This window comes from Perognathus longimembris, chromosome 2, assembly GCF_023159225.1.
Source record: "Perognathus longimembris pacificus isolate PPM17 chromosome 2, ASM2315922v1, whole genome shotgun sequence".
NCBI lineage: Eukaryota > Metazoa > Chordata > Mammalia > Rodentia > Heteromyidae > Perognathus > Perognathus longimembris.
This window is the reverse complement of record NC_063162.1, coordinates 34,687,352-34,699,581: the sequence shown is the minus strand read 5'-3', so window position 1 is coordinate 34,699,581 and position 12,230 is coordinate 34,687,352. Positions and strand designations below refer to the sequence as shown.

Genomic DNA, 12,230 nt, shown 5'->3' with positions numbered 1-12,230 from the left:
GTCTGGAAACTAGACAGATAGACCTATTAAAAATAAACTGTCATTGAATAAAATGACTCATAGAACCTCATCAGTAGTTATTTTTCATAATGTATAAGAATTAAGTAACAGCATGATTGAAGTCAGGCTTCTATTAGGCAAAACATGAATGAAGAATGTCAACATCTGTCCAGATTTGTAGCACTGCCTTATGGTATTTTAAAATGCCTAATGAATGGAATATTCTCATGCTGCAGCAGGTTTTTCAGAGTCATCTAGCATGTATTTATACTGCTAAACTTCCAACTTCTAAAGTAGTAATTTTAAATACTCATTTCTTTGTGATATATTTAGGGTATTTTATTTTTCATTGTTGAGACAGACTTGATATGTAGCTCAGACTGGCATTGAATTCAAAATATGCCTACCTCAGTCTCTTGAGTGCTGGGATTACAGGTGTGCATTGCTATGGTTAGGCTGATTTTTTTTTAGTTTCATTTCATTGTCAAGGTGATGAACAGTGGGGTTACAGTTATATACATAAGGAAATAATGAGCTTCATCTACAAACATTTAATTCACTTTCTTAGAGTAAATCATTTCTTTGCTACAGAAAAGCATTTGTACATTGAGTTATGAGAAAATTCATATTTTATGAGCTTTTAAACAAAATTTTATGAAGAAGCTGTCTTATAACTCTGAATTGGAATAATAGCATTAAAAGTCTAAATGTAAATTACTGAATGTGTGACCCTAGTCAAGATACACATCTTTCTTTTTGTTCTAAAAGTGTTTGTAGTAATATTGAACACGTTTCTGGTCCTGCAAATGGAAAAAAATAGAAAGTCACCCAGTAAATGAGAGTTGCAATTGTTGTAGCAGTGCAAATGCTTCTAATACTCAAAGCTAGTTTTATCCTGTCTGTGTGAACAGCAGAAACAAAAACCCTGAATTTTCAAAATAATATAATCCATTTGATATTTTAATAAAATCCCTTTATTGTATTTTTATATAGATTTCTAAAAAGAGTCAGATTGTACAAGACAAATCATTAGAGTCAGAGTGACAAGAAAAAAAAAGATCCAGTGTTTCATGCTTTATTTAAGCTAACTAACCTTTGAAAGAGAGTTGCATATGATTTACCTCTGATACCATTGCTACCCATTTTCTACCATTTGACAAATTGATCACATCTCCGGATGTTAAGAAAGTGAGTTGTTCTGTTTCCCTCCCAGTCAGCATACAGCATTGCTAGTTATTTTCAATGTTTTAGTTATTTTGGTAAATTGAACTATTTTTAACATTATGGAGTCCTCAGGAAATGGTTTACAATCTCTCTGGAAAATGTAGTCTTCTGGTAACATACTAGAAGAGCACTGTGATTATAAAATTAAATGACTTTAAGAATCCATGTGTAGTGTAAATAATAATGAGATCAAAACAAAAGTGTGTAAGTGGAAGATTCCATGGTAATTTTGGATTCATCTATAGAACAGTGTGGTTAGTGGTGCAATATCAACCAAGAGATATTGTATTAGATGGCAGGAGGCTGTAACATTAACTCCTAGGCTTATGGAAATATTGTCCTATGCTCACAAAAGCATTCTCTGATAGGATTGAGTTAACAAATAATTATTTAACAAATAACTTAACAAATAAGAATGAAGGTATAAGATATCACAAGAAATGTACTCACTGCCCTATTATGTAACTGTACCCCTTTCGCACAACACCTTGTCAACAAAATTTAATTAATAAAAAACCCCAAATAATATAATCTTTTTTTAAATGATGATGGACAATCTTAGTACAACTAAAAGTCACTGTCCATATTCGTCATTCAGGTTATGAATTTCCACACTAAGACTTCAGAGGATGGTGATTCTCCTTAACTCATACTTTATCTCTATTAACAAAATTTATGCTTATAAATAGTAGATAATCTCTGTGTAGGAAGCACTGGCCATGTAAGACCTGCAAAACCATTTGCTATAGGAAAGGACAGACATATATGCTTTTCAGTCGGCTTCATATGATCCAGAGGTCTAATGTGATAATTTTGTGTGGTCCAGGAATGAGGTTATAAATATCCACATGGCCTTTGGCAGGCTCCCTAAATGGGATCCTGTGGATACTTACAGTTTTTCCTCTCTTCCTCCACTGCAAATAGAACATGGTTGACAGTTGGTATTTAATCTGTTTATCATATTAAAATAAAATTCAACAGAGAAGCATAAATAAATCAAATTTACTAGGCATTTGAAAATGTTTCCTTCTGTGTAGCATAAGAAAAGCTTGTTTAACTGTATTTGGCTTTCTTATTTTGCATTAGGGACAAAACCCAGGAGAGTACAATTACTAGGCTAGTTCTTTCCCAGTAAGCTACCTCCCAGCCTAGAAATACATTTCTATACAGAACAAACTTTTTATGAAATAATTAGTTTGAGTTTAGTTGTAGAAATCTTAGTCATATCTCTACTCCAACAAATCATTTATTAAAAAAAATCAAATTTGGGATTAGGATTCTATGTTTTAAGATGTAAATATCTTTGTAAGTTATCACACATTAAGTCAAAATATTAATTAGTAAATCATTTCCATTTGGTAATTTCATTAAAATTATTCTAAAGGAAGAATACCAGGTACAAGGAAATTATTAGAGTAAAATTAATGTCATGGCTTTCTTCAATGTTAAAGTCAGTCAATAAATTTAGATATCGTGAAATACTGATTTTCTCCTTGTAATTTTAAAAGATATGCAAAAACAAAAAAAAATACACCTCTGGATATTTTAACAGATCATCATCAGTAAAATGTGCTACCCCCAATAAGTTCTGATAATTTTATCTTTTTGTAAAATCATTGAAGTCAGAGAAAAACTTAAATATATTTGACTAACATTTATAGCTAAATTACTTTGACAGGAATGTTTTGGGACTCATTGGACACTGGGTATGAAATTCTTACTTTGAGCTGACATCCAGTAAGAACTTTTTTTCAAATGCATTTCTCTTTTTGAACATTAGGAGTTATCCATGGAGTCTGGGATTGATCCTGGCCAGGAATATGGACAAGATTATTACAGTTATGAGCATGGGTACATCTTCAGCCTTTTTATTCAGAATTTTATTGTAATTTATAAAGTGTTCTTAATTTGAATGGTATTAATAGCATTTATTTTAAAAAGCAATTAAATTTATATGTGAAAATGTATAATGTATATAGCTTTAATTGCAGCTAATTTTTTAGCCATGTTTTTAGATATTAACATTGGTCATGCTTCTAGGAAGGTTGTAAAGTTGTTTTAAATTATTTAAATTGGAAATTGAAGTCAAATATGTTTGCTCAATTCCTAAATTCACCATTTTTACATGATATGTATGTCACTTTATCCAGTCAGTCTTCCTGAAGTGTGTTGAAGGGAAATTTAGAAAGAGAAGATATGTTTAAGTTCATATACATATGTGTATATAAATCTAGTACTATTTCAGAAATTATGCACATTCATATACATTTATATGAATATTTGAATACATATACATACATGCATCATGTTCTAACCTATTACAAGTTTAGAAATAACCTACTTTTTTATTTTGGGTTCTTCATCTAACTAAGGTTCATTATTCCTTTATCCTCATTCTAACCTTTCCCAAAATTTATATCTGAAGTAACTCCACTCTTTTTTTTATTGTTATTTCAGGATATCATTTTGCCAAAAATCATTGATTCTCAGGTAGTAGTTATTATCCCGTAGATACATAATTAATTTACAATGAGCTTAACAGATGCTGAATAAAACATCTATTGATTAAATGAGGAAGAAAAGGAAAGCAACCCAAGCAATTCATGGTAGATTCTACTCTGAGCCTATGAAAACCTGTTTAAGTTCTAAGTTTTATTACAGGTATGAAATGCCTCAATATGGAAGTCGTCGCCGATTGCTGCCCCCTGCTGGACAAGAGGAGTATGGTGAGGTGGTTGGCGAAGCTGAGGAGGAATATGAAGAGGAAGAGGTAATTAGTAGTATTATATAAGGTAGTAAAGAATAATATTTTCCATCATGTTTGGAAAATAGACTAGAAAGTGGTTCAAAATTGAGAAAGAATACATACTAAATGCTATCAATTTCATTGTGTCATCTATAGAAGGAAATTGATCTGAAATAGTTCAAAAATTTTCTCTTCTTCACAATGTCAAACATCTATGAAAGGCTACATTGAATTTTGCTTCATAGAATTCTAAGTGCTTCTGTATGATGATAATATCCTGATTGAATATACTTAAAATTACATAATACAACATTTACTTTTTTTCTTTGCTCCCTGCAAACAAAGATTCCCAGAACTATAGTCATTTAATTTCAATTATCAGGGAAGGATAAATATTTATGTAATGTTTTTGAAGACATTCTGTAATTCACATTGAATTCCATTACTTATTTCAGTCAAATTCTTTCACCTGACCTGCAAAAAAATTTGGCAATTTATTTTCCCCGAAACTAACAAATACAAAACAAACAACAAATATTCTTGTGGCTTTACCCTGTTCAGAACTTAAGAAACTAATAGAAACTAATATTTCACATAGCTTTCAAATGACCTAACATATTTTTATGAGTTAGAAAGTTTCCTAAACTTTAGCTAAAGTTACTGCATACAGCTATCTGCCAAAATCTTAAATAGAATTATCTTAAATAGATTTAAGATAGAAAAGCAACTTTAAGTAGTATAAAAAATCATTCAATTTTTGTCGGATAAAGTTTAGAGACAATAATTTACTCTGTTAATCACCCTCTTTCTAAAAGCACTACATAATTTTGTAGTTGTTTTTTTTTAATCGGTTATATTCCTTGAATCAGGTTATCATCTTGAAGATTAATTTGCATTTAATTTATATAGGACAAGGTCATTAATTAGCATTTTAACTTATATAGGACAAGGCCACCAGGTGACTATTTCTAAAATTAAAACTTCAATTGCGTTTTTCACAATTTTCAGGAGAGACCAAAGAAAATTAAGCCAAAGATTGAAGTTAGAGAGCCTAGCGAGGAGGAGGTAGTTGTAACTATTGAAAAGCCACCACCAGCAGAACCTCCACACACGACCTGGAAGAGGGCAAGGATATTCCCAATGATTTTTAAGAAAGTCAGAGGACTAGCAGAAAAAAGGGGCGTTGTTGACCTGGAAGGGGAAGAGTGGCAAAGACGCCTTGAGGAAGAAGATAAAGATTACTTGAGGCTAACTCTAGATCAAGAGGAGGCTACGGAAAGCACAGTGGAATCAGAGGAGGAGTCCTCAAGTGACTACACGGAATACAGTGAAGAGGAATCCGAGTTCAGTGAGTCTGAGACCACTGAAGAGGAGTCGGAGTCGGAGACTCCCTCTGAGGAGGAGGAGAGTTCCACCCCTGAATCCGAAGAAGAGTCAGAATCCACCGAGTCCGAGGAAGAAAAAGCAAGAAGAAACATTTTTCTAGCACGAAGAAGGCCAGTTGTAGAGGAGGTCACCAAAGTCAAAGGCAGAAAGGAGGAACCACCTGAAAAGCTTGAAGAAGAGCCCCAAGAAGCAGCAGAAGAAGAGCATGCAGAAGAAGAGGAAAGTGAATTAGCCCCTGTGGAAGCTTCCACAGACTTTGAAGGTCATGATGTCCCTGAGGAGGGCAGTGCTGAATCAGCTTCAGTAGAAGGAGGTGTGGAGAGTGAAGAAGAATCTGAATCAGTCAGCAGTAGCTCCAGTAGTAGTGAGAGTCAGACAGGAGGCCCATGGGGTTTCCAGGTGCCAGACTATGACAGGGCCAAGAATGCAACCCAACAGAAGTTCCCAGGAGCAAACTCAGAAGGTTATAACACAGCACTTTGAAAGAGATCACAGTAGGTGTGAGTTTTGCAGTGATGAGTGCTCTTGTGTGCAGTGACTTCTTTCTCTGTGTTCTCTGAGGTGACTCTTGAAGGAGAGGAAATTGACTTTGATTGCAATCCTTCTTTAGATCAGAAACAGTCAGTAAAATGTTGATATATATGTGACCAAATAGGTCCATATGTTAAAAGATGACTTATTCATAGTTCCTCTAATTGCAATCAAGAACATGCATACAGTAAGTTAGTACTTATGGTAGTGCAGCAAGATTGTCATTAATGCAATGCAGCATTTTGTGTTATCACTCATACCCATCTACTGGAATAGATGACCTGAGTATATACATACACATATTTACTATCATCTCTGCAAAGTAATTACTGAAACAAGGGGCAACAGATGACACACCAACAGTCTGCTTTTGCACATATGTAAATTTCACCAGTCAACAGTATTTATCAAAGATGATATACACATGTTCAAAGAGGTTTGTACCCTGCCATTTTCAAATATTATGAATTAAATCAGAGGCAAAGTTTTAAAAATTGAAAATTACTATCAGTATTGTTTTTCAAGATATGAGTTAAGTGAATCTTACAAAAACAGTTCACAGTTTTTTTTCTGGATATTTAGCCCAATAAATTTGAAATATCTTTCTGGAAACCAGAATGCATGGTGCACTCAGTGCTAGTGTTAATAGTTCATGTATCCCCAAATGCCCAAATGCAATGCTATCTTGAGAAAAAAAAGAAATGATACTTTTTCTCCTTTCCTTGAGTTGTTGAAAAGACTTATTGTCCTCTAGTTATTACAACAGGAAAGTTTATAAATAACAATCTTTCAGGTTTGTGCAACACTGTACATATTGTGCACACTAAAAAGACTTTTTTTAAGTTGACAGGTTCTAAGTGTGATGAACTAAAAAATTGGGGTATTTTAACTGTATGGACTAGACTACACAAAAAACTTTGGCTTTTTCCAATTCTTTATACAAACATTTCTAACTCTGAAACCAATAAGGACCTATAGAAACAGGCAATTATTAATAAAAAAAGATGCTTCCTTTTTTTTACTTCTGATTGATTTGCCTTGAATTGCTTTCTCACTGTCATTGTTTTGAACCTCACAGGCATTGAAGTCTGTGTCATTTTCAGTCCTTCGATAATGACTAATGTGCCTTTTCCTTCCCCCAGTGGGCAAGAAGAAGAATGATCAAGTTAGTTGTTAATGGAGAGTATGAAAGCAGTTCAACTGGAGAAGACAGCGCTCCTGAGTGTCAGAGAAACCGTTTTCACAATCCCAGCATCCACAGTAACATCAATGGCAATATCTACATTGCACAGAATGGTTCTGTGGTGAGAACCCGGCGTTCCTGTCTCACTGATAACTTGAAAGTCCCTTCCCCTGTCCGACAGGGGAGACACTTTAAGAAGTTAGACAAGTTGGCTGTGACACAGGAGGAGAAGGTTCTTCTGAACACTTTGTCAAAGGGGCCATTTTCCACTGAGAAAATGACCAAAAGACCAACCTTGGTCACATTTGCCCCTTGCCCCGTGGTGACTGACAGTATTACAGCAAAACCTTTGGCGCCCAGGCTGAGAAGCACCACTGAACAGGAGTCCATGACTGACAGTAAGAACATGAAGGAGACTTTTGAATTCCATAGTGACCACACACAGTCTGATGAGGAAGAACTCTGGATGGGTCCTTGGAACAACCTCCACATACCAATGACAAAACTGTGACCAACATTTTTTTTAAGTTACTTTAATTATTACTTCATTTTTTTAATGAACTGTGCTTTTTTATTATTAATGAGAAAACATTGTATGGGATTTATATCGTGCACACAAGCTCAAACTTTGAGTAGTATGCTTTAAAATTAAAAGAGATTTGCACTCACATTTGTATCAAATTATTATTCCAAGACATTCTTTTGGGGTTGACTCCAGTCACTTAAAAATATACCATTTAAACATTGAGTTGTTTTGTTCAGTCTTTGATTATTTTTCACTTTAATAAACAAGAAATAATTTACTGAAAATTCATTCATATATTTTTGGTTAATGCAGATTGTGCTTAACTTCTAGTTCCTAGGATATTTTTGAGTAAACAATTTTTCATAGAGAAAATGGAAAAACCATTAGAGGATTTTTATAGATATCAGATTTATCTGGCTGTTGTCTATACTCTCTTGAATTTTTGAATAAATAATAGAGTTGGAAAATTAGTAAAAATGGAAATAAACTGTAAATCAGTTTAAATCATGAGTTAAATTAAGTCATTCTTTATTAACCATGATAAAGTTTCACAAATTTTTAAAGAACACTTTTTAAGAAACTTCTACAAGCATATCTATTACAAAACATAGTTCATATTGTTTTTTCTGGTGACCTCACAAGTCTACAAACACTTCAGCTATGTTAAACATAGTTGAAAGTAAATACTTGTAACTTCTCAACAGAAGTTTTATGAGGAGTGAGAAAGGGCACGATGGAAAGTAATAGATTTAGAACCACACTTACAATGTGGCAGAATGAATGTTAGGTGAGAAAAATCTCAAACTCATCATAAAGGAATTTGGCAGGGTAAAGATGGTATACAACATATGGAATGCCTATCAGGCCTATAAATCCATACTTTCAAAAGTAATGCTGTAAGTAACTGCTCCCATATGTGTTTTGCCTGTAGACCACTTTACTGCAATTATTTATGTGCCTATATTCCAGAGTCAGAAAATGGTTGCCTGGTCATTTATTTTTAATCCAAGAAGAGAACCTCCATGTTTGACCACTGAAGAAATCAGTGTTTCATCATTAATAGAAAGAAAAAAAAATGATCTTTTAATTAGCTTGCCTGGAGTGTTGTGTAATCTTCAGATGTAGAAAGAATGAAACAGTATAGTTTAAGATAACTCAGAATTCCATTAAATATCTCTACGTATGATATAGAAATAGGCCACCTCATTTTGCACAGTAATAACCAAGTTCAGATTACAATGAAAAGAAATTCTCTCATGCATGTGATTCAACATCAGAGGTTTAAATTATATTTATTGCCCCTTTCATATGTTTCACATCTTAAAAATGTTACTTTCTTTTTTTCTTTTCAAGTGAAGTATATTACCAAACTTCCAAACTACTATGAATGGTTTTTTATTTCAGATTTTTAAAAGTATTTGATATTCAATACTCCAATATTTCATGTATGTAATTTTATTGGAAATCATAGCCTCTTTACATTCTTGCTATAAAATAATCATCACTAATAAGTAATTGTTAGAAATATGAAATCATACCCTTACTCTCATATCTATTAAAGAAGAATCTACATTTTCACAAGATCCTTATGGTTAGTAAACATATTACATTTTCAAAAACATATACTATTGAACTCCAGGTCTTACTTTTTCAAGTACCAAAGCAATTAGTTATAGAATAAAGAATTTTATACAGAAATTAGATTAAGCATATTACATTTCCCTACTAACTCAGAGTTTATTGAACAGAATTTCATATTTTCTTGATATTGCTAGATCATCTTAACTAACTTCCCATTATATTCCCTTCTCACACAGTTTTTTATACATATACAGATACATATATTATTTTTCTTCCCTTAATTTCTGACTATAAATGTTAACTCATTTTGTTGCTGTGCCTTCACAAAATGTTTCTTCTAGCTACAGCTTCCAATATTCTACTGGGAAAGTTTGTGTATTTCATTTGTTTTGCTTGGAGTTATTCAAAGATCATGAAGCCTGAAATAGAGACAAGAAAAAGGTATTTTTGAGTCTAGGAATTTTTTGTCACTCTACAGATCTGAGCATTGTTCTGGAAAGATAAGGCTGGCAGAAGTCCAGTGTCACTGTATGTTCTAATAGACTTTTTATAAGGGATATCTACAAGCCCTACTGGCTACTTGGCATTCATAATTCCATACATGCAAGCTGCTCATTTCAGTAAAAATAATCATGGGTTAATTCATTACTTAAGGGAGTCAGTATAAAGATAAGCAGCATTTTACATGGAGCAACCAAGTCAAATATATAATCAGTATATTTTGAGGAAAGGATTTAGAGTAGCAAAGATGTTATGGAAAAATCTGGACCAGGTGAATCTGAACTCTTCCTGCTCTATGAATCCTTGACTCAGGATTAGTTCATGGGACAGAGGAATAGCAACCATGTATGTTTAATCTTATGAATGTTCATTTGATATCTTTTCTAAATAATAATATGCTTGTAAAGAAACTTGTAGGTAATTTTTTTAGAAGGTCATAGGCATTTATTTCTTATTTTTGTTCATTATCAGCCCCAGCATTATAGGGCAGAAGATACACCAGAATTTAGCTGATTAGGACTGGTGCAATGTGATATAACAGTAACATTGCTAATTCTTTGATTTGACCAGCTTTGTGGGCCTTGAGGGAAAGGTGAGGAAAATAAATACAGAACACCAAAAAACAAAAATGGAGAAATATGGTGGTTACAGGATGGCAGCTGATGAATTTATAGATGCAAGTCTCTGTCTCAAAGCTTGCTTTTTCATTAGCTAAGGACCCCGAGAGTTATCACAGATTTGCAATGATAGGCTAAAGACATCTTTTAAGAAAGAACACAGGGAAAAAAAGTTATGTCTTTTAAGTTATAAAGCACAGTTCTTGACACAGATAAGACATTATTTGCCCTAACAGTTCTTCCAAATGGTAATTGTAGTTACAATAAAAATATTGCTAATCATGTATATGCATCACAAAGCCAGAAAAAAATGAGTACCCACTCTTAAAATCAAAGATGTCTAGAAGGAAAACTATTTTATTTCATTACCCGTTTATTCTCTTGTTCTGTTTCATTCACTATCTTCACTTTAAAGCATAAGTGGGACTTGAAAACCACTTCAACTAACTAATAATATAGACAGAAAGTGCTAACAAACAATTCTCAGGGGGAGATGCTTATTGGTGCCTGAAGCTAACACAGTGATAAGGGTGAGGAATAGGTTTGAAATAGTATTGAGGGCTTCTATTTTTGACTGAAAGTTTCTCCCTACTTTCAAATGATGATGGATTATGTTTCTCCATGGCTTTTTCTTGGCTTTTCCTTAAGTCACCTTAATCTCTCTAATAACAATCTTTACTTAAAATTGGTATTTTGTTTCCACTGAAAATCATTTCAAATTTATTGTAAGTTGAGCATATATGTTGAAGTCTTGATTATCATCTATATAATTTTTAAAATTATCAACATGTTTTACTGTTATTCAATTTTTATCCAAACCTTCTTCAAAATATTATGTTACTTATGAAGAATGTAAATTGGAACAGTGCAAGTCAAGATGCATTGTTATGTCATTACATAATGTTACAGGTTATACAATGTATCAAAAATAAATTTTTGTTTGAAAGAATGATTTCTCATTATTGTATCAGAGATAATATCAATTACTCTTTTTTCATTTACAAGTTTAATATTTTAGTTTGATGATGAAGGAAATATTATGCAAACTTACAACAACAACTTGAATAGTGTTAAAAATTCCTACCCACCTGTCCTTTTTTCATTCAGAAGAGTGGGACTGTGCTTCACTGTTTGTTTATATCCTTTAAACACCTTTATAATCACATGAACACTGAGTTTTCACCTATCAAGGCAATTGTGATCATTGCAATGTGAAATAATAGGAAAGTGGGAGCATGTGTTATGAATCATACTCAATGCATATATTTTTACATGGTTAAGTTCAGTGTTTGAAAACTCTCACACTTTATATTTATATGCTTCTGTCTTTCCATATATATTTACTTACATCTACCTGTAATCTATATCTTCATGTACTTGTCTCTCATATCTATCATCTATATGACGTGTTCTTCTTCATCTAAAATATGACTCGATTTCTATGGGCACATACAGTGGGTCTAATAATATTCTAGTACTGCTAATGATATAAACTAAGAAGATAATAGGAATTAATTTTCCAAAAGAACCTCCTTAAAGAGAAAGTTCTTTTCCCTTGGACTTTCTTTTCTTATTTACCTATTATAGAATAGAATTTTATTTATTCACTTATTTCCAGTACCGAATACACATTCTCTTGCAGACAAGAGATTGTAAGGCAAACATTATATTAAATAAAGTGAATTAGCTTAATCTCTTTCCCTGTGTAACCTGAGATTCATGATTCTACAATTTATTCCATTGGAAATGGCAACAATAATACCTGCCTAAGTTAAGAGGGAAAATCAGAAATTTGGTTCTAACATATCTGTCATCTTTATAATGGTATATGTACCAAACAAAAAAAAATCACAAACTTGTCTTTTCATTCTTCATCATTAACTTGTATAAATGCTAGTGTAAAATTTATTGACCTATTTCATATTGTAGATAATT

General features: G+C 32.7%; 1 protein-coding gene across 6 annotated transcripts in view; it reads left to right on the top strand.

Moving 5' to 3' along the window:
- Pcdh15 (protocadherin related 15) overlaps window positions 1-7,649 on the top strand; it is a 443,526-nt gene extending 435,877 nt beyond the window's left edge. For 2 of the 6 annotated variants that reach the window (XM_048338795.1, XM_048338794.1), the window contains 3 exons: window positions 3,005-3,075; window positions 3,886-3,994; window positions 7,030-7,649. In XM_048338795.1, coding sequence (XP_048194752.1) covers window positions 3,005-3,075; window positions 3,886-3,994; window positions 7,030-7,581 — 732 coding nt within the window. In that variant the 3' untranslated portion in view covers window positions 7,582-7,649. Of the gene's footprint in view, window positions 1-3,004; window positions 3,076-3,885; window positions 3,999-4,978; window positions 5,840-7,029 lie in introns of those variants that run through there. The other 4 variants (XM_048338792.1, XM_048338793.1, XM_048338796.1 and 1 more) reach the window with 3 other exon arrangements.
- Window positions 7,650-12,230: the final 4,581 nt, after the last annotated feature.